Source organism: Dermacentor variabilis, chromosome 2 (genome assembly GCF_050947875.1).
Source record: "Dermacentor variabilis isolate Ectoservices chromosome 2, ASM5094787v1, whole genome shotgun sequence".
In the NCBI taxonomy this organism is placed as follows: domain Eukaryota; kingdom Metazoa; phylum Arthropoda; class Arachnida; order Ixodida; family Ixodidae; genus Dermacentor; species Dermacentor variabilis.
In genome coordinates this window covers 39,775,272-39,799,141 of record NC_134569.1, presented here as the reverse complement: position 1 = coordinate 39,799,141, position 23,870 = coordinate 39,775,272, and the positions used below count along the sequence as shown (strand labels likewise).

The 23,870-nt window shown below is 45.0% G+C and overlaps 1 protein-coding gene across 2 annotated transcripts in view; it reads right to left on the bottom strand.

Moving 5' to 3' along the window:
• Positions 1-23,870, bottom strand: part of IntS3 (integrator complex subunit 3) — an 81,470-nt gene that overhangs the window by 10,775 nt on the left and 46,825 nt on the right. For both annotated transcript variants that reach the window (XM_075680198.1, XM_075680197.1), the window contains exons 23-25: positions 18,843-18,956; positions 7,885-7,933; positions 6,153-6,317 (exon numbers count right to left, since the gene is read on the bottom strand). In XM_075680198.1, the coding sequence (XP_075536313.1) occupies positions 6,153-6,317; positions 7,885-7,933; positions 18,843-18,956 (328 nt within the window). The remainder of the gene's footprint in view (positions 1-6,152; positions 6,318-7,884; positions 7,934-18,842; positions 18,957-23,870) is intronic.

Sequence of the window (23,870 nt, the reverse complement as noted above, 5' to 3'; positions counted from 1 at the left end):
ATATAACAAAGCTCAGGGTGTCGACCAAGTTAACATTTTCAAATTCTCTGACTTTTGCAGGTTTTCTCTGAGCGACACAGAACTTTATTTTATGTCAAGACAGGCTGACACCACGTCGCCTGACGCTGTCACTCTCAAGTAAGCATTAAAAATAAAATAAAAATAAAACACAACTTCATCCAGTTTGAATAGTAAGGAGTACTGTTTATTTTATTCAAAATAGAAAACTGAAGGGAGGGGATAGTAAAATTGACCGCAAATAAAATATATTCAATAGCGAAAAATGATGAAGCCCATTGTAAATCGAGTCGAACATTTTCAAATACGAATAAAAACATACGCATACAGAAGCAAATATTTTCAAAAATTAGCTCTTTCTATAAAGTTATAGCAAGATCATTGGTATTAGGCCCAAACTTTGTCATAAGTGAGACTTCTTTCTCAGCAGTTGGAAAGTCAACCTCAAATGTCCTCACATGTGTTTGCCCACGCACAATGCCTCCGTTTTGTGTTTCACTGCTTTCAAGAGTTTATATTGATTTAAATGAGGGTCACCTGCATCTTTGTGTCAGCCAACACTTTGCTTTTTCAGCTCAAGCTTTTTCAAAAAAGAGGCGGCACAGTTCCTTTCCCGATCTTTACTCAATGCGACAGTCATTTCTGTTCTTGTCATCGTTCCGCAGTGTGTTCACCCCACGAACCATTTGAAGCATCCACTTGGTCAGTTGTACAGTCAACATTCATTTTTCCTACTCCCTAGGGGCCAAGAAAACGTCAGAAAAATCAAATCGGGCAGTCCAAATATATGAATGCATGTCTTTTACTGCCCTTAAGGGCTCAAATCCTCACAGGCATGTCCGAAAAAGCTCTGAAGGCCTGCCAGTACACTTACTAGGTAGATCGGTGCTCGCCCTGTTACAGGAGACGACGGGCGCACGCGTGTATAATTATGGAATACGTGCTCTGTCCCGTGACAACTGCCCCTTCCCACGCTTCCTAAGCTTCACCGCAATACTTCAAGTACACTTCACCGCGTAGCATTGCTGTGCAGAGGTGAAGCTGCCTTTCGGGAACCGGCATTATGCGACGCGCCATGCTTCCTAAGCTTTGAAGCCAATCGTGAGGATTACAGAGGCGGAGTCGGTGCCATTACTGACAGCGGCGAATTCTTTCAATGAAAAACACGGAACCGAAAGCCAAGAGCCTCAATAGTGACCGTCAAAGCAGCTACGCGTAGCGTTGCCGCGGTGGTGGCTACGGCTGCCAGCGGATCTGCGTGCGAGAGCGCTGGTTCGAGGCGGCGAAATAATCAAAATGGCGGTGGTGGTGGCTTCAATTAATGCCGTTTCGGACCTGCGGTCGCGACAAAAAGTCGGACAGCGAAGGATTCTTGCGTCTGAAATCACAGACGTTCTTATACATTGACTCTATGGGGCATGTGGTGGTGCCGCGAAGCCGTTCGCATTATCGGGCATTTCCCAAAAATCGGGCGCCTGGAAAATTGGTCGTTGACTATACACTGGCAACTCCTCCAGCCAACGACACAGCGTCAAAGTCAATTCGTTACGACTCCTCCATTTTACTCGAGCCAGCAGTAGGGCGACTTTTGTTCCCTTTCAATAAAATGACGGCTAATTTTCCCCAATTGAAGCACAAAATCCTTGAGTTTTCCCTGAGTTATTTTCAGACTCTTCAAGATCCCCGAGAATTCTAGGTTATCCCGGTTTTCCCAGTTGGTAGACACCCTGGAAGTTGTACTTATAGTGAAAAACCCTTAAATCATAAATATCATTAATTCAAGATTTTAACGTTGCAGCAGTAAAAAAAAAAACTTCACAAATCCCAAAAGCATTCCTGGTGAATAGAACTTGTCAATAGGCACTTATAAACAAACATGAGAAGGTCGGGCCACAATAGCGCCATATGTGTGCCAGCACATGTACAGAATGCACTGAGAGCAGTGCATCGGTGTGGCTCACAACATCCGGAATCTGCGTGTGTTGCGTTGTGCAGTGTGATAAATCATGGACTCCATGGTTGACCATGCTTAGCGCCCGCATCCATCATGAAATGGCAGCCATGAATTAAAAAGAATAAATTCGCCCTGTGCAATAAAGTGACAGTTTTGCTAGAGAGGCTGAGTAGGTGTCTTTGAATTCAATAGTCCCCATATGTAAAATGCAAATATTTTCAAATACTTTTTGAATATTTCAAAACGCCAACAGCGCCCAATTAAACATAAGATCGAAGCAACTTAATGTGCAGTAAGTTTTCACCCCCGCGGGCATAGTATAGACATACTACATGAGAACTAGCGTAGTGCAGCAGGCTACTTCGCTTAGGTAGCCATAATTTACAGGCTATAAAGCAATCATTTGCAATTTCTTAAAAGTCCTGTGCATGTGAAAAACACTAATTGTTTCTGAAAATTCCTGTGCATATGAAATAACTACTTATTTGCTCCTAATGCTCCACTTATGTTCTCATAAACAATGCTTCATAACATTCTATGTAATGACAGAAACTTGCTATTAAGGATACTAAGATGTGAACATCGCTTTATATTAACTGTGATAGTGGCTGTTCATTACCATATTTACTTGCATAATGAATGCACTTTTCCTCCCGAAAAATATGTGCAAAGTTGGGCGGAGCGTTCATTATGCGGGGTAACATTTTGAGTGAATTTTTTTTCTGCAGCCACCTTGTTTTAAAAAAGTCAGTTTAGCCTGAAATTCGAACCATCATTTGTGATAGCAAATGTGTAGACAGCTACACTAAGTAAGGACAGTAGTTTTACCGGCCGTATAAACGTGCAAACATTCGCTTCAACACAAATTGTGTGGCGAGAACGCAGCACGCACAAAGGTATGAGCCGCCACCAACTCGGCCCCCGACTCAGCCCCTGACGCAGATCACTTTGAAGATAGGGCATGCCGCGGCCGCGCAATGCATATTTGCTGTCGGAGTAACCCCCCCCCCCAACCCCCCCGCCTCTCAACCCCAGCGCGATGTGTACGACAGAAGACAGCGTGTTTCCTTCCCGCTTTCCTCCTTTGTACTCAGGAGATTGAGCTGCAATCATTGGAGCCGTGACCATTGCGGTTGTGCAATATGCAGTTACAGCCAGAGTACAATGCCACCCCCACCCCCCCTTTCCAAGGGGCCTTTAGTGCGATGAAAGACGGCACCGAAATAGAGCCGCGATCGTCGGCTTCCCTCGCACACCTTCACTCACACCTACATCATGCGGTGCGTGGCCACGATGACGATGGCAAAATTGCGCCTGGAGCGTCCATATAATTGCTATCGCAATAAAAGTAGAAGGCACGGTACGATTCGGCATCCGACACGGCGTCGAACACAATCACACCCGCCGGACGCCATATCAGACGCCGAATCGTATCGTGTGTCTCCTCCTTCACGGCAGCAAGTTCAGGGTGTAATCATTATGCGAGAAAAAGAAAAAAAAACACACTTCTTGTTTGGAAAAGTGGGGCGTTCATTATGTGAGTAAATACGGTATTTGAAAACTATTTGTATTCAATTCGGTCTCAAAAATGACTATTCGCACACCCCTAAGGCTGAGCATTGATGATGATAGCAAAGAGACAATTACATGGAGTAAGGTTCGTAATTTTATGGGTGTCACGTGCCGTAAGGCAAACATAAATCTCACTCAATGACCTCAAACTTGTTGTCTTGTCACAACACAAGCGAACGTTTTACACTGTGTCTCTGTCTTGGAAACTTGAGATTACGAGACTGCTAACACTAAATGCACGGGAACACAATGCGCATCAAAGCACCAACTGCCTCGACCTTTGCATTTGCCGCAGATTACCATCAAGATATGGCGCGTGGACCATGTGTGAGGAGGAGATTGACATGCAAATCGGGAAAAGAGCAGACATTCCCCCTCCCTCCCCCCCCTCAGAAGGTGCTTGATTACGTAAGCGCACATTTACTCCTTCCCCATCCCCCTTGTGCTGAAGGAATAATCAGCTCTAGCGCTTCTCTGAGCACTGCGAGCTGCCGCAGGCTCCGCAGCCAAGTTATTTATCAACATGACAATTGGCAGAGCAATGTTTACTGCCTACAGCGTCCCAGCACATGTGCTTTGATGGCGTTTTTACCGCACAAGCTTCTCACGTGGAATGCGCTTCGAATTACTATTACCTCAGCCGACATTTTTATAGTTCCTCCCTAGATTTACTAGCCATAAAGCCTCCAAGTAGATGCTTTAAATGGCAGAAAGCCTTGTTAAATCGGAAACCTGTCATGAAATTACTTCATGAAATCATGGAAAAATAAAATAGAATGAGAAAAGAAAATGCAGTTTTCAATGGAACTAAGACTGAAAAATTAAAATAGTTTGTTACCTCACGAATTTTGTTAAATTGAGATTCGTTATATAGAGGTATGGTTGTACAAATAAGAGTCAATGGGTTTCAGTTCAGGACCGTAGAAACGCAGCATAGCAGCTGATAAAACACAACAGATAGGAACTTATCAAAGGGGTTCCACAGCATAAATATGCAGCAATTGAAGTCATAGCGCTGGATTGGCATGTACAGGAAAGACAACAGAATGTGCACTACCAACTGAATTTTATTTCAGAAAAGCATGGTGCTTATACCGGCCAAATGAGTGGAAATCATCGCAAGGGCAGCCCAAAATTTTCCAGACAGGCAGTTTCTTTTCTGCTTAGAGTAATCGACGGAGCCCTGATGCATTTAGCGCCTTCTTTTGCAATCAAGCTTGCTTCTACAATTTCCCAAGTATCTTCATCTGCATTTCCAAACATGACTAAGCAATTCTTAAGCAGTGGTTTACACCCGTAATCATCACAATGCATATAGATCTCGATAACAGTTCAATATTTGCTTGCATTCCCTTAGCCCGTCATTGAGGCATCTGCCTGTTTGCCCTATGCACACTTTGCTGCATCAGAAAGGGAAACAATATACAACACCTTGCGCGCCGTGCACAAACAGTGGCCAATGGTTCTTTGCGCCATCCTCGGCGCGTCTTTCTCAACGAATCGGTGGCCTTACATATGCCGGATAGTTTTTGTGGAGCTGAAAATATGACGCTTACTTCCACATTACGGGCCACCTTCTTTAAAACATGTGATATCCCATGCATGTACGGTACAACCACCTTCTTTCTCCTTTCGTGGCTGCACTTGCACCTACCACCCGGCTCCCTTAGTTTTTTCAGCGCATTTTCCGCACTGATAAAAGTATGTGGAAAGGGTAGCCTGCTTCCAGTAGCCACTCTTTTTGTCTCAAAAAACTCCTAGTCATCCGGTGGTGGCAGAATTTGCAGAGCGGATTCACAAAACATAGGTTTGCGATTGCTCGCTTCACCAGCTTTGAATGTGACGAGGCAAGCGGAAGCAGCATCTTTGTTTCCCTGGCGTGATATTCCCAACAGCTATGATTGGTGGTTAAATTTAGTTTGATATCTAAAAACAGGATAGCATTATTGTTAGGTAGCTCATGCGTAATAACCAGATTGTCAAGACATTCACTGAACATGGCAACCACATCATTTACTGTTTCAGTGTTATTTGAACTGAAATCACACATCACAAGGTAGTCGTCCACATATATAAAGGTTTTTAAAATCTTTAGTGTCAGGAGTTCTTCTTTTAGACGTCTGTCGTGATGGGCGAGAAACAGGTTGCTCAAGGCAGGAGCCAGGCATGACCCAATACACACTCCTTCCTCCTGAAGATAGATGTGTCCCTCACATTCAACATAGGTAGACCTTAGCTAAAATGCTAGAAGCTCTAGGAACCTGCTGGATGAAAAGCATGTCCTGTCATCTTTCTTGTCCGTGTCAATCCAATTAGCCCAAAAATCTGCACTCCTAAATATGCATGTTCAAATTAAATTATGGGGTTTTACGTGCCAAAACCACTTTCTGATTATGAGGCACGCCGTAGTGGTGGACTCCATAAATTTAGACCACCTGGGGTTCTTTAACGTGCACTTAAATCTAAGTACACAAGTAAATATGCATGTTGTCATGGTGCATGGGCCATGCATGTGTTGCAACACCCGGGATAGCATCACGGCAGCATGAGCGCACCTCAAGTGTCTATATTTATTGGTATCACAATAAACGAACGGCAAACAACACACCGTTTCCGCTTGGCAGCTGAGCCTGACTTAGCGAAGAGGGATCCAACAAGCTCCGAGAGCTGCACCTCGTGCTCCTGGGTCCAGTACTTCAGTATGGAGACAACAAAGAGGTCGTTGCTCTTGACGTCTCGGCACAGGATGTGTTTGAGCAGCTCCATCGAGGGCCTTTGATAGGACAAGACAAAATCAGTACAAGGAGGCACAGAAGAAGCAAGAGGCATAGAAAATGCCTTCTTGCCACTGAAATGCATAGGACTATTTATTTCAGGATCAATGTAAACAAAGACAGAAGATACACAACCAACAAGAATTTTCTGGACACACCGGGGTGTCAAGTTGACTCAATTCTAGTACACATCAGTTGCTTATTTTTGGTGTACAATATGATTGAAGACATATTACAACGAGTTAATGTTGTACCAGCAGCCAAAAGAGCATGTTGATTGAAATGTGTTACAGTGAACATGCAAGTTGAATAACACATTTTGACGACAAAACAACTTTTACTTATTCACACTGCAGCAACAGCAGAGAAATAGAGATGATGTTTGGAAAGAGCTACTGACAAGTTTTCTTTCCTCAAATAGTTTTGACTTAACTGCCTAAAGCTGTCGCTTAAGTTTCCTTATATTTTGACAGGAAGAAGGAAATAAATCTGAAAGCCTCTAGGCTAAAAAACAAAGAACCTAACAGGGTTTAAGTGAGTGGTACCTAAGCACCAAAAAGCAATACCAGAGACTACAAGCTGCTTTATGTGCAACTGCAATGGTAGAGTGAATGTAAAGTGGCATTGCCATCTGCTGAAAAGCAATAGAGGTTATCCATCTGTGAAGTTTGAACTTGGTTAAAAACAATGCTGATTTCACCCACATAATCCAATAGCCAAGATGCACAAAATTTTTAGCATCAAATTTACAGTCCTAGAACTTTTTAAAGACATCACCAAAAAACAGAGAAAATTGCCATGCTTTTAGCTTAACATGTAGCTTAACAGCACTTTGAAGCTGAGGATGCATTGTTAATACATTTCATGACATAACACAGAAAGAAAACACAATATGCTTCCCTCTTTGGCCCAACTCTCCTGGCACTTATTTCAGTACTGTCACTTTGACAACAATACAATTCTTTACTCTGGCCCACCACACAAAAGCACAATGCATTACATTAAACTTATTCATCCATGTGGAAGTACTGCTTGTCACAACCTATCATGTTACATCTATTTTTATTGAGCAGTCAATGTTTATGATATTAAATACCTGTTCTTTCAGGGACTTAAATGCCTGACCAACTTTAAGCTTTTTTTACCCTTTAACCCCCAATTCTGAGCTGTACTCATCATGGGACCTTGTACCAATATAGTCAATGACAAGTCGCACTTGTTCAGCCCGCTTTTCTGCTGCTCCAACGGCCAAGGACGAGTTAAGGTCAGCACTGATGAAAAGTTACCTCAAGAGTAGCCTTTTCTAAAATAAAAAAAAGAAAAGAAAAAGAAACCTATCAAGACACAATGTATATTTTCAGAATCAGAATGACATAGTAAATAAAAATTATGACTACATAAAACTTCGGAAATTTGATACATTCTTCTGGAATTATTTGGCGGTTAAATGGTTATAATCATCATACTCATAGAATGGCAGAGTAAAACTATTTGCGTGACAAACTTAGCTCATTTTGAATATCAGCAGACTCTGAGCAAAACCGTTTGCAATTAAATGATATTTACCTCTCTTGCTTCAGGAGCAGCAATATGCTTGTCAAGGCTTCGGCATGGGCTGCACATGTTGAACACCAATGAACAAATATAAACAATACCTTATTTATATAATATCATGCAGTATGCACAGTTATATTGAAACTGACAAGCGCTGAAACACGTGCACACCCAAAGAGCACATGCTGAAAAAGAAAGGCACACTACTACCGACTACAAGCACACAAGGTCAGATCGAACAAAATGGCCAGTAGCACCTGAAAGCCTATGCAGTACTACACAGTACATGCCATAATCAGGCATGTACTGCTAGGGAAGATAGTAAGTAACAATGTAGACACCAAGAAAACTAAACTGTAAAGAACTCAACAGAGATGGATAAAGCTGTTCCTCTATTACAGCTCTGTTCTTCTCTTCTTCTCCCCTGGTATTCGTGCCACTTCGTCCTCATCTTGATGGAACTCGACATTCTCTGGGGCCTCTGAATCCATCCTTCCTGGGATGGTACAGGATGATGTTCCCAACGGAGCTAGCTTCGAAGGTGTTCACCTGAGTCTCGTAGTACACCGACCTGAGAATTCTTTGCTGGCTTGCCATCTTAGTGACCAGCTATGAACCACTAAATTGGCACTTGGGTTAGCTTGCTCCTTTCTTTAAGAGTATGAAACTTCCAGGTCCAATCGCTGGCAACTTACTATTAGCCTATTGTCAAAGTTTCTTTTCATTCCAAATTTAATTTCATTTGCTGTTCAGTTGTCTTGGGATCTCTAGAAGAATAACATGGCTGGCGATTTCTAATTGATGATCAACAGGAAGCCAAGGACTTGTTCCATTTGCAGAAAAGTATGGACTACAGCCCAATTCTCCGTGTAGGTGTTATTGTGGTGAGTCACTGCAGCTTCCAAGGTATATTTCCACTCATCAGGGAAGGTAGGGTATAAATCCAAGTACTTGAGGTCGCAAATTAAACATTCTGCAATTGCGTTGGCTTGCAGGTGGTACTACATCGAAAATCTTAGGGAGATGCCTCTCTGTTCTGCCTATTTTCTGAGCTTTTCGCTACAAAAACAGGTCCATTATCGGAGACCAATACTTTAGTTGCCTTGAAGATTACGCATTCCATTAGGGCAATTTCAGAGTTTGCATTCACTTTTCCACATTTGGCTGCTACCATTCTCGTACATTCGTCTATGGTGACAAGGAAAGCCTGCGTCTTTGACATCCCTTCTCCCTTCTTTTCGGTGGACAACTTCAAAGGGTACACTTGAATATGTGGGCATGACCATTTCATTTTCTCTAGGTTTGTATTTGGCTTTCGCCCCTTGACACAGGTGGCAAGTGTAGACATATTCGTGCACATCTTCTTTCATACTTTCCCAACTAACACACTGGTTTATCTTCCTGAACGTCTTTGAGAATCCATCATGCCCTCCCGATTCGGCACTGTTGTGGTAAGGTTGCAAGATTCTTGGCCTATATGTCTCTGGCACGTAAAACTTCTCGCCCTGTGATCAAATTCCCTCTGTGCCCTCCCAGGTGTTGATGGCACATGCTTTTTCCGTATTTGCTACTGATGGAATATGCAACCTTGATAATGCATCAGTTTCTGGCAGCTTGTCCCTTGGTCTGTGGGTCACTTCAAATGTGGACTGCTGTAATTCGTTGATCCACCTCGCAATTCTAACTTTTGACTGCGAGATATTGAGAAGACAGGTAAGTTCGGAAATACCTTACAGCCATTACCATTGCAAGCGCTTCCTCTTCTGTAGTAGCGTAGTTTTCTTGTGCTTTCGTAAATGTGTGAGTAATAACCCACAGCGTTGAGTTGGCACGCTGGTGGCTGTGAGTCATTCCGTTGGTAGAGGACAGCCCCAGTTCCGTAACGTGATGTGTCCGCGCGGAACTTGAAAGGCATTTTCAAGTCCGGAGGTGTCAAGACTGGATCTGAAGGTATGATTCTGACAAATTCTTGATATGTTTGTTCACAATGCTCACTCCAAACAAACGGTACACCTTTCTGTGTTAGAGATATCAAGCACTTCGTAATGGTGGCGTAGTGCGGTATAAAGGCTCGAAAGTGCACAGACAGACCTAGAAAAACTCGCAATGAATGCAAATTGTGTGGCCTAGGCAATGTCTTTATCACCTTCTCGACAGACTCTGCTCTGGTACTTTTCTGTGGCCATCAAACACCCTGCCAAGAGCCAAGAAATACCCCAGACCACACCACATGAACAATTCACTTTTTCTGACATTTATGCTTAACTCGGCCTTACTCAGTGCTTCCAAAACATCTGATAAATGATTTGCATGCTGGCCCTCTGTTTTTAAGTACACAATGACACTGTGTACATAGACGTTGCAAAATTGACTAGTAAAAGCAGATAGATTATTGTTCATCATTTTTTGAAACCAGGCTTGTATTCAAAGAAAGGTTTAATGATACGAAATGCAGAGAGGTCGGCATGAGGTACATTCCTCTAGCCAGCTACTCTGTGTTGGGGGAAGGGGAAGAGGGAAAGAAAGAGGGAAGAAAAAGGCGCATGATGGGTGACGATGATGAGGAAAGATGTAAAGCATATCGTAAGCTGTTTGGACAACTTAATGACTACAGTCCAGGCCCGTGCTTCTCAAAAACCAAGTAAGGCCTGGATAGCCTTAAAGCTCAATTTAACATCTGACCAAGTGCCTAAAATAATGCCCTTTGACAAAGGTGGGCCACCGAGGTGCGTAAGGACATTATAAAAACTTTTGATGCTCTTCTACATACTGAGGGCAGTCACACAGCACATGACCTATAGTCTCTTTCACAGTCTGGTGACTCGGTACGTCACGTGAGGTGCACATACTCGCGTGTAAATGCCACCCCCAGCCTAATTCTGTGCAGGAGGCTGGCACAGCTGCATTGAATTTTGGGTGGTAGCCTAAATTTTATGGTGGGGTCCAATCTTTCGAGTCTTCTGTGGCAATTATCCAGATTGTCCCAGTGCTTTTCTGTCTCTGTTCGGATGACACTTAAGAGAAGGCGGTTGGTGTCTGCTATTGAAAAAGGAATCGCAAGCAGTGGCTCTAGTTCCTCAAGCATCTTCTTTGCTTCGACACTGGCCAGTTCATTGCCATGTACACCACAGTGACTGGGAACCCACTGAAATGTAATGTTGTGGCCGTTCTCTTCTGCTAGAGTGGATAGCTCGGCAGTCTGAAGAGCCAATACTCTGCAAGAGCTTTCTTTCATTACGACTCTAAGTACCTGCAAAGCGGATTTCGCGTCACTAAAGACTGTCCATACTTGAGGAGGCTGTTGCAAAATATAGTGCAGTGCCTCTCTGATTGCCATGAGCTCCGTGGATATTGGTGTTGTCTTGTTTTGCAGGCATGACGAAAGCTGCACCAGACGTACACGACGAGACCGATCCGTCTGTATATACGTTCGCCGATGAGCCATATTCTTTTGACATATATTCAAGTGTTACATCTCTGAGGCCCACGGTAGGTAGAGTATTCACGATGTTCTAGAAATTCCTGGAACATATCCGTATTTTAGACATTACCCGTGGAGGCATACATGGAAGGTCAGCAGGGGCAAAGTATGATGGTATGGCAGATTCTAGGCATTTAATGGCTCTTGAAGAAGTGGAGTCCGGCCGTATGTCGGGAAGTGTCGATAAGAGGTGGTGTCAGTGACGGCACAGCAGCCGCAGGAATAATCGCAGAGGTTCGCATCGCAGAAAAACAGGTATAGGGGTGACGCGAGCTTCCTCAATTGCATCATAAATTGAATTGAAATATGGAACCCCTAGACATGTTCTCAGAATCTGTGCCTGAGTCCTTTCCAGCGTACGCAAAAACATGATGGGCTTATACCCGATAAAACTGGCAGGTTATGCGGAATGTAGCCAATGTAGAGAGCCTGGTACAGCCGGAGTAGCGAATGCTCGGATGGGTCCCACTTCATACCGGCCAGAAAGCGAAAAACTTAAGCAAGTCCAGTTAATTTCTTCTGTAACATTGCTACGTGCTTCAACCATGAAACACTGCGGTCAATGACAACACCCAGGTATCTATGGTGGGTCACATATGGAATGACATTGCCGTTGATAATAATCGGATATCGACACATAAGCTTTCGTGTGAACGCTATAGCACTGCACTTATCTGTGGCCAATCGCAGTCCTTGGCACTGCAGGTACCAAGATGCTAAGAAAACCGCTCGCTACAATCTTGCACGAAGTTGCAGTCCTGTGACTCCATACGCCCATACGCATACGTCGTCAGTGTAAGTACTGATGCATACTCTATCAGGAGTTATTTCTGCAAGGCCAATAAAGGCAACATTGGAAAGGGTCAAGTTGAGCACTCCTCCTTGAAGCACTTCACGGACAGCAATGTGCCTTCTCGTTTCGCCATCATTTGTGGACATGAAGACTATGCGACCATCTAGGTAGCTTACAATTCACATGTAGAGACTGCTGCCGATGCGCAAATTAATGAGGGCATCAAGAATGGCTTCGTAGAGTACATTGTCATAGGCACCTTTGATGTATAGGAAAACTCCAAGCTGGCGCGTCCCCTTTTCGTGTTTGATTGTAGACACAAGACTAATGACCCCATCTATAGCAGACCATCCACATCTAAATCCGGTCAACGTTTAAGGATAAAGCTCGTTTTTTTCCATGAACCACTCTAATCTAGTTAGCACCATCCATTCCATAATTTTACTGACACAGCTAGCTAAAGCCACTGGTCGGTAAGATGAAAGTTCGCAAGCCGCTTTTCCTGGCTTTAGGAGGGCCAACAAAAGGCTGGTTTTCCACTGTTTCGGAACTGTACTGGACAACCACATTATGTTATAGTACGACTGCAGGACTTTCCGTCTTTCCACGCTAAGGTAGCACAGAACAGTATATGAAATACCGTCAGGTCCAGGTGCAGAAGATCGTTTTGCAGCAGCAAGTGCAGCGTCCAATTCCGGCATCGTGAAAAGAAGGTCAAGACGAGCATGTTTAGGAGGTGGTGTGGGTCGATCCAATGTGATAAATATTGACATATCTGTACTCCTAACTCTCTTACAGAAGTCCTCAGCAACCTGAACTTCCGTCACAGATAAGTGAAGTGCTAGAGCATGGAAAGGATGTTTTTGCTGAGGAGGGGCACAAGGACTTCATGCTATCTGTGAAATCCTAGGAAGTGGCTTTCGAGGATCCAGCGGCGAACAGAATGTCCTCCATCGTTGCTTTCCCATTTTTTGAAGGTGACACCATATTTTTCGTTGAGCTCATTGACATAAGACAAGGTCTAATAAAGATTTAGTTCGCCTGCACTTCCTTTCCGTTCGACTATGGATCACACACAGCTATTCATATTCAATGTCAATTGTTGTTCTTGATGTAGGTGCACTAATAAATTTTGTTGTCTTCTGGACTGACAGTACAATAATGTCCTCTATATCAGATGGTGAGGCGATGTCTCCGCAATACTCTTCTACACATGTAGAGAATGTGGGCCAATCAGTGCAGCGTAGAGAAGACGCAGTTGATTGCACAAACCATTTCATCTGCACATATGTTGGTATATGGTTGCTCCCATGCATTTCTACGTCCGAGCACCAACTGACAGAGGACAGGAGGCTCTGAGACACAATAGTGAGGTCTAAGCAACTGTTGTAGGAAGTGCTGCGGATGTAGGTGGCAGACCCATCATTGATGACAGTCAGACCTTCAGTGTCTATGAAATGAATTGAATTGAATTCTTACTACGACGGTTCATTGCGGCACTTCTCCAGTAAGGATGGTGAGCATTGAAGTTTCCAATAACAACATGAGGTCCTAGAGAACCTTGTAACACAGTCGATAGGTAGAGGAGGTCAAGTCATTGTCTAGGACGTATGTAGGCGCCGATGATTGAAAACACCTGTAACTTAAGTTGTAATGTCGCACACACATACTCATTGGTGTCATGTGGAGTGACTGTATGCCTAACAAATGTCATGCTGTTGCGTATACGCATTGATACTTTGCTCTCATGTGCATCTTCACATGACCATTGCTGGACGTATCTGGAAAGGCGAAATGGCGATGTGAGATTTGGCTCGCATATCACGATCACTGGGAAGTGGCATTTGAAAACTCGTTGCCTAAAGTCAAACATGCGCCCACTTAGACCTCGAGCATTCCATTGCATTATAACAGAACGATGCATCTTCTGTTGCAATGTCCACTGTTTTATGACAAGAGCCATAATTGCCACTCTTATTTTAGAGCCGCTAGTAGTGGCTAAATAGTATCAAACCCCTTCACAACAGATACTGCAGTTGGCATTGTCAATCCGGAGAGCAATATTCGCATAGTGATTACTAGCTGTTTAAACATGCCTATCACCTTTTCATTTCCAAGCCTTTCATTACCCTCTTGGCTCTTGGGGAATGCTGAAGAAATATCTCCACCTGATGAGGTAGCAAGGCCACTCAGCAGCTGAAGAGGTTGGACACACGTTGGAGGATGCCTCATTCCTTGGCGGGCGTGAAGTTACTGGGGGAGGCGTACCTTGTGTGTGTGGGCCTTGCTCTCTCTGAGGCATGCTTTGCAGCCAAGGACACAAAGGAAGTACCTCTTTTGACCGGCACTTACCCTGGGAGCGGCGACGCCATTGCTGCAACCAGTGCCTTTTCTTGCTGAAGGAATCGACGCCTCCTTGTGCGTGGAGCTCTCTGACCATCTTTCACAGAATTTGTCTCTCCTCTACCCCTTTGGGGCACTCCTTGGATGCCACTTCATGAGCTCCGGAGCAATTTGCGCATTTCATGGTTTCGGCTGTACAGGATTCCATCTGATGGCTACCACAACACCTTCGGCACGATGCAGGATTCCTACACACAGCACTCATGTGGCCCAGTTTGAAACAATTGTGATACTGTAACGGTCATGGCACATATGGTTGTATTGAGTGCCTCACATACCCTACTTTGATCAATGCTGGCAAAGAGTCTGACTCGAAGACCAACTTGATGCACCAACAGCAGCCGAATCGGTGGGTGTCGAGGATTTGCACTGTTGATGAAAGACCGCAGGTCTTCCTGTACGCTAGAAATGCGCGAACTGGAATGTTGCCAACAGCTTGAATAGCTTTCAAAGCCTCCAATACAGCTTTAGAACTCATGTCCACCATCAGAATGTTCTTCCGAGCATTTATGCGGATCTCTCTTACATGTCCTGAAGCTATTTGATTGAAATATTCGGTCAGCAATTGCCTACTCAATGAATTCATATTTGCTCCTGCTGTAGTTGGCATGTAGCCAATGGAGAAGACCCGTTTGCCACATCTGCTTTTACGAGTGGAATCACTGCCTGTTGACGTCCTTTGAAGCTTGCGCTTCAAGTGGCGTGATTGGACTAGCGTGTAATCACTGTCCGAGTCCATCTCTGCTACTGTTGAGCTGTCAGATGAGTCGGGAAGCCTATAATCTGTGATGTTGTGGTTTCCCCAGGGCTGGGCTATCGCCGCAGGACTCGCCTTGTCAGGAGGGCGCAGAGGTTCTCCGTCCCCCATATCACGGAGGACGACATCTTCGGTGAAGTTCCTGATAGCTAGAAGTCGCACAATGTTGAAGAACCACTAAACAAGGACGTTCGTTCCGCACTTCTCAAATTGTATTCGTACACATCAAAAGGTGTAATGAAAGCTGTAAACTTGTTGTATTCTTCTTGGAGAGAAACTTGCCAATAACCTTTGCATAGATTGATTTGCGAAAACCACTCACATCCTCCTGTTTCATTACCGTATTTACTCGCATAATGATCGCACTTTTTTGTCAGAAAAAATTGACGCAAATTCAGGGGTGCGATCATTATGCGGGTTAAATTTCCCGCGAAAAGAAAAAAAAAATTTTTTTTTTCATCCCGCGTTTGCTGCGGGATGTGGGTGCGGAACACCAAAACAAAAATGGCAGCCAGCAGAGCAAGCCGAACGCGCCGAACGCGATTTATTTTTCTTCTCGTGAGTACATTACATGCATTGAAAGTTTCTTTCGTATCAGTAATGAATAATGTTGTTAACATCGGCAAGTTTGCGGCAATAACGTAGCCATGTTCACTTTGAGGGGGCAGAAACAGATGGGCGCGCTTAGCTGCCAGTGACACAGAAAAACATGGCAGGCATGCTGCGGAAACTGTGGCACCTGTCTTCACTACTATCCTAATACCGCACGTTTGCGCTAAGGGTGGGTGAATATCTTAGCTGTGTTACAAGCGTTGGCGTATGAATAAGGTACACTTTTAACGTATCCGTGAAAACGTGGCTACTATTGTTGCCGCTCGCGATTTGTTTCGGGCCCACAGGTGCAGATGAGAAGAATCGAAAGGTGCCTTTTTTGTTGTTGTTGACCACAACCATTATAAAGCCTACAAATAATAAAGGCAAGTTTGGTTGTACCCCTTTTGTCGTGGAAGTGCGGAAAGTGATGAAAGTAATGAAATGAGGCATCTACTTAAGAGTGTTTGGTGCGTGCAGACCGCTTGGTTTGTCTTGAAGAGTCGTTCGCGTATTATTTGACAGATGGCAAGCGTGATCATTCTTAGCTAGACTTGGCACACGACATATTGCTGCGGCAAGTTCAGGGTGCGATCATTACACGGGAAATAAAAAAATCGAATTTTGACGACAAAATTCAGGGGTGCGACCATTACACGAGTGCGATCATTATGCAAGCAAATACGGTAATTATGTCATCTATCAGTGGCATAGGAAATGGAAACAAGTCTGTCTGTCGGTTTATCAATCGGTAGTATGTGCACAATCTGAAAGAGCCGTCCTCTTTAAGGGCAATTGTTATAGGTGATGCAAACACGGATGTGGAAGGTCTGATGATTTTAGCATTTAGCATTTGTTTCAGTTCGTTTTTGATCCATGCTTTCTTCTCATGAGATAGTGGATAGGGCTTCTTCTGGACTACATTTGTGTCTGGCAGCTTGAATGGAACCTCCAGGAAAGACATGGCAGGAGGGTAGGCTACAATGCAGATGAGGTCAGGATACGTTGCCAGGGAAGATAGTAAACAGTGATGTAGACACCAAGAAAACTCAATAAGCACAAATACACACACAAAACGTGTAGAAATGCCACAGCAGTGATGAGAGCTCACAAGCGGTGCCCTTTGTAGCCAGCCACTAGGATGTATCTTGTCTTTAACTGTATCTGTATTAGTATCTTATCCGCAACTTGTCTATATCTTATCCGCATCTTGTCTATAATAATAAAACCTCATTCATTCAAACCAAATCATAACAGGCACACCCCACCACACCACACCACACCACACCGCACCATGCCATACTGTGTACTGGTCCACATAGAGGGTGCCCAGCTAGAACAAGAAAACCGGCTGAAGGCAACACAACAGGCAGCAAAAGACTCCAGGTAGACTGAGCACACTGCTCAGCCAGAAGAAGAAAAGCACCTGAAGGAGGCACCACCAAATGTCTCAGAAAATCTCGGTTCTTGGTCCGTGATCTCGACGCAAGAGGTCACATGTTGGGCTCCCACTGAGCATAGGGTTGGCTTCACAGAGCATTTCGCTTGCCAAGGCTGGCTGCGCAACGTAATGCTCTCTCCTATCTTTTTCGTTCCTCCATGAAGGCAAAGCAGCACATAAGACGTTTCCGACACCATGCCACGCTGCAGCTTGGCGAGCGTCACATATCGAAGGCAAAGCAGCGCTTCTATTCGCGTCTGGCACTGCCACGCCACACAGCAGCTCGGTGAGCTCAGTTGATTCGCAGCAAATTCTATTTTGCAGAATTGAAGTGTATGGTGCCCTGTATCTGCCTTTTGAATGTCGCTATTGGAAATGACAAATAAAACTTCAGCGTACTAGAAGTTACAGCTCAAGTGACTTGCAAACAAACATTAGGCAGAACTCGGAAGCAATATTTTTTGTAACTTGTTTGGGCAGTAACTAGAGTATGTAATGGAGTCCTATACAAAGGGTTGGAGGTCAGAGACTGCATTTTTTAAAAAGTTTTGGATGGTTGCCTGGATGATCTTGTTTTGTTCCTCCAACTTGCCCGTATTTACTTATTTGAGTGCCCAGGTAATGGCTCTGGCTTTTGGCTCAAGGTCTATTGAAGGCCGCCGACAACAGGAGCTAAAGGCATTTCATGTCTAAAAACATACGCATGCACATAAGCACATACGAGAAAACAAATGAGCTATGGCAACTGACTGGCACGTATAAGGGATATGCATTGATGCCACTGAGGCTGCCATATGTGTAATGCAGCTTGTACAGTGAAAAGCTGAGCATTATTATCTCAATACGCTTATCTCCAGCAGCACTGTCAAATCTGAATAGGATGGCAATCTGGCGTTCATGATGTCACATGAGTACAGGATTGACTCTTGTAAGGTCCGAACTAGTTATTTTTTAATTTCTTTTGAAGATGCGGGCCTCACACGAGGTAGGCTTATGGCTACTCTCTGAAGCATGGAATTGCAATCTGACTGCTATGCAATATAGGGCAACCACTAGCGGTAGATTATGAACACATTTACAGTCGGCAACTAATTTTGGTTCGCAGGACAACCAGGCGACCAGTGGAAATTAATCATCAAGCGCGTAGGTATGCAATCCTCACTAAAACTATCTTTTTCAAGAATTTTCTGACTCCAAAGTAGGGCTGTGGGCCCTACATGAGTAAATATGGTACTCTTTATACTCAAGTTAGCCTTTTTCTGCTATGATCTCAGAATAATTTCACTGAACCAGTCAAAGGCTGAACAGGTACAATAAGTGGTGCCCCTTGTTCTGCTTTACCTTTATTTTTCTCACTGCTGCAACTTGTCACATTCTCAACTTTTTTTTCTTAACTAAATAGCTTTACGTCCAGCTCCCATCGTGTATGCTTTGCATCTGTGTCTCTTTTACTGTTCCAGTAACATGCTTCCTATATCCAGTAAGCACCTTTTCCACTGCTTACCTTGAAACTCCAGCTTCGGCAAGATTGGGAGGACATAGTCAACCGGGATGTTGTGTGCTGCTATCAACTGCCACAGGCAGAACTGCTCAAACGTTTCCCACTCGAGGCTTGCATCTGTCAGGGGTGTAAACAGTGCATGCTTGTGAACGATGCACAGTGCAGTCACCAAGTTGCACAGTGTAGACCACTCATAACTAAAGTCATTAGAAGTGTGAGTGCCCGCACCTGGCACGCTCTCCTTCACAATATCTGAAACACTTTTATAACTAATCATAAAATGGCCTCACTATTAAAGGATTTCATCTCAAGAATCTTGTACCGGAAATTTTTAAAATTCGACGCGACTCGAGGGCTTACAGACCGAGCCACAGTCGCAAGCAACGCCCCGACACCCTCCGGACGTGACGGTGTGGTAAATGAGTGGGAATGGGAGTACAGAATGACCACATATAATGACATCACGAAACACCATAGGCTACAGAGGGGCATATTCCTGTGACCTCAAGCAAAACTGACAAAAGAGCAGTCTGTCACATGGTGGCAGTTACAAACTAGGATGTATACGAATCCTGTGCTCTCGCACATCATATATCCGGATGTATATCCAACGAACAAATGCAACACATGTGAATCCAGAGCCACTCTGGAGCATATATTATGGGAATGCCGAGGGATATATAACAATAAAAAGAATGCGGCCTCTTGCAGCAGCCTTCGCACACGCTGGGAAGCCACGCTGCTCAGCCCCACCCTCGAGGATCAGCTATGGGCCAGCCAGTGGGCCAAGGATGCTGCCAGAAACCACAAACTCCTGGCCGTCACCTAGGCAGGGCCTTTGGCCCTCCCCACCAACTCGCAGGGCACGCAATAAAGTTATTTTCTCCTCCTCCTCCTTCAATTATAAGGGGTGTTATCGCACTGATACCTAGCTTTCTCTCTCTTCGCCTCCGCTAGCAAGCTGGAAGCTACACAGCGGAGAAGCGGAGAGGGCAAAGCCCTGCCAAAAGCTGAGCGTTGTGACGGCGAAAGGGCTCATTGCGGCATCCCGTGGCCGCTGCAGTAGACAACACTATGCAGCAAGCCGCTGCCATCTTGGAGGCTACGCACAGTTGATATAGCTACATGCAGTGCAAACTTTAAATGATTTTTCTGTCTTCCTGAGATCGAAAACATATATATTTCATTTATTTAACTCAAAATTAGCTACTATGCATTGCTGAGAATGCTCTTGCGATCACGAAATCAGCCAATAGTGTTTGTGGGTCAGCTGCTTTCTATGATGCTGCATGACAGGATTGCAGAAGAGGATGGATGGATAAAACTTTATCTGATCTATTTAAATGTGGTTGGGCTCCTAGATGTCTGGGAATCCCTGGCCGACACCTCTATGCAGGCCTGGTCTACCAGCCAGAGCTGGTCATCCGAGCAAGTGGCCCGAAGAGGCCTCCCACGAGGATAAGGAAGGGTTGGAAATAGGCTATCCTGCTACAGGCTTGGGGCAGCTCTACAAACAGTGGAAAAGACCTGCCTGGGGCGCTCGGTAGGTGATACATTGTGAATTACAGAGACCAGGGTTAAATAAATGTGCCAGATAGGGAGATATAAATGCCTTGGTCTGGATCTAGTGCCAGATTGAGCTCTGATGGGCAGTAAGGGAATGGTGAAGGGGAAGTGAATATTGTCTACCTTTCCTGTATTATGTGGTAATCTGGTGGTAGGTGTAGATCCCCTCTCCTGGTTTTTCCATGGGGTTGAGTGAGTGGTCGCCCGGGGTCCAGAGGGATAGACCTTGGACTTGCGCATTAACGCGCTCATTCCCGGGGACACACTCATGCCCAGGCAGCCACGTGATTGTCAGCGGATAGGGAAGTGGAGGGATGTTACGTAACGTGTGTGAGTGTCTTATGTGCTACGCCATGAAGGAAGCCACGGTATACACTTTGGGAATCGGTGCAGATTTCTGATATGACCCCCTCAACCACGTTGGTGCACACTGTTATGATTGAGGCAGAGATGTTCTTGTGTCCATTCTCTGTCATGGCAGAAGACGCAGCCATTCCTTCAAGCGTACCAACCGCGGCGTCGAAATAGAGGACGACTTCGCGATTTTGATAACGTCGGGCGTAGTAATTAGCCCGCACCTTGCATCGGCCCAGGTAGCATTGCGAATTCGTGTTTCGTGGCAATGGTTCGAGTTGCATGTTAGCCACGGGTCTTACGGGAATGGGGAACCACAGCTCTTTATTTGAAATCATGCAGCTTGGCTCACACTACAGAGTTCGGAGCAGGTTTTGCCCAATGGGTGTTTGGGAGAGTATGATGCAGGAGTTGATTACTCCTCTGCTCCTCTGATTTCCTGGACAGTATTATAGAAACTAGTCTTTAGGAGGTGAGTAGTGCTAGTGCACAACAGTAGCCTCAGTGCGGTCTTAACCACCCACCTTATTAGACTATTAGCCTGATCCAGTTGTTTTTGAATGAGGTGGTGATATGAGAGGTGGTAGGTTAGGTGACTGACCACCAAAGCTTCAATTATTTGCACTGTGTCCGTCTGAGACAGACTGTGATGGCGCGATGCAATCCAGCGAACAAGCCCTGAGGTTTGCTTTATTTTCTTATCGAGGAGGTTCAGGGTAAAATGCGCATCTAGGTTAGATTGGATGTGCAGACTCAGGATCCTGATTTTATGTACCTTAGACACTGGTTGATCGTGTGCAAACAGGTCTATGCCTGAGTCACACCTGTGGGGTTTAATTGTGAGCAATTCGGACTTTTCTGGCGAGCGGAAGAGTCCCATTATGCTAATAAGCTGTTCTATGACGTTTTAGCTCTTTGTGGGACATCTTGTGCCTCCCCAATGAAGCCTTGTGACACCCATAAAGTCATATCATCAGTAAAGAGCACATGGCGCAATTTAGGTATACAGTTGAAGCCACTTATAACAATATTCAAGTGCTGCAAAAATTCTATTGTTATAACCGATAATTGTTATAACCGGGTTGCATTAAAAAATCAAAATAGAGGGATGGCAGAGCTGATGCAAGAAAAATATAGTGATGGGGAGGCCAGTGCCTCTCCCCACCACCTTTTTCCATCCGGCTGCTGGTTGTGTTCCCTTATTTAACTGCCTCCTGGGCGTTGCGATCGCGTATAAACAGCTGCGGTTGTCAGCATTAAAGAATGGCACTGCTATAACAACTGCAAAGAGGGGTCACGGGCGGCAAGCGATATTTGAGCACCGCGGGGGCATTGCCTTGGTGGCCCCAAAAGGCCTTTCAAAGGCCCCAACAGGGGCCTTTTAAATACTGCAAGAAGGCTGCCACGGCAGCCTGTCAGCTTGAGAAATCCAGAAGAAACGCCGAGGCGAGATCACCACAAGCATCTCACTTCTCACTGGCTTGCACGAGAAAAACCTATATCCGTCAGCCTTGCATGCTTTACGTGAAGCTTGCCGACATCTTTCTCCAAGGCATCCAGGTGCTCCATGTAGTGCAGCGGAAGGTTTATCGTAAAAACGGAAGCACCGGAGGGACTGAGTCATTTTCTGGGCCTCCTGCGAGGACAGCGTCGACGCAGCCTGCCCTACTGCGTCATCACTGTTGTCGTTGCCATTGCTATCTGATGCAAGCATGTTTGCGATGATCGCCTCATTGATTAGAAGCACTTAGTTTCCAAATCCATAGCCATACATTTTTTTTCACTGGCAACGTCGTGCATTGCCGATGATCAGTGGGCACATCAGCCATCTTATATTTCGGCGGCGAGTCACACCAACTGTTGGTCAAATGACGCTGAGAAACAGTGTGGCCAGGAACGATTTCAACGCAACCAACAAAGACAAACGCAAGCGGTTATGCTGTTTGCAGAATTGTGCTGAATGAGGGGCCAGCGAGCAACATGCTAGCAATCTGCCAGCAGCGCAGTTGGTGTGGTCCATTTGCGTTTCAGAGGGTGGGGCGGCTTAAAGCTATGGGCGCAGCTCATTCATGTTCGGAAGGGTGGAAGAGTGACAGGAGACAGGCACGCGGAGATGGCTGGAAAATGAGCGCTCGGTGGCTGTTGAAGCAGCGGACCATTGTGCAGTGGTTCGAATTTCTTGTTTTCTTTTTTCTTTTCAAGGATTTCGCATTTCACAACCTTTTGGCTCGGACACCCAGCAGCCAGACTTCATCGTTATAACCGATAATGCAACATCAGGGCATTATAGTAAGTGGGTTATTTCATCATGAAACACATAAAAAATTTGATGGTACAGCAGCTTCTCATTGTTATAACCAATATATTGTTAAAACCAGTATCATTATAAGCGGGTTCAACTGTATCTGCAAGCTCTCCGGCAAGTGGAGCCATGGCTACGTTAAATTACAGTGATGATAGGACTGCTCCTTGGGGTGTGCCCCTGTTCGGGAGGCCAAAAGCAGCGAATGTGAGTGGCCCTAATCTAATCTACGCGGTGCGATGTTTCAAAAAAAGTTTTGACATACTGCCAGATCCTACGGCTGCAACCTGTGGCGGCAAGGGTCCTGAGGATACGTTTGTGTCCTATGTTGTCAAAGGCCTTTTGTATGTCTATGCTAGGGTAGCTCTGGTGCGGGCTGTCCGTCGTCTGTGATGGAATAAGGTCTCTTTAAAATGCAGGAGGGCATCCTGCGCTGATAGGTTGGGGTGAAGGCCAAATTGAGTGTCGGACAAGAAATATTTAGTTTCTAAATGCGGTTGCAGTTGCCAGGCAATCACAGGCTCAAAAAGTTTGCGTACACAATTCATGAGTGAGCTAGATTGTAAATTCTGAAGCAGTAAGGATATGCCCTGTTTGCTAAAAAGATTAATCTGGGTATGTTTTGGAGGACTTTGTACGTTATCTGGTTGAGCCCTGGGGCGCTATTCTGGACATTCCGCCATTTTCTTCGATGCGTGATGTAGGCATGACGCAAACAAAATGGTGCTGGTGGCCCCGTTTTGTTTACACACGGAGGAAGGAAACTGAGGAGAGGCCCTACCCCCTCCGCGCGCTAGGAGAAAAGTGTG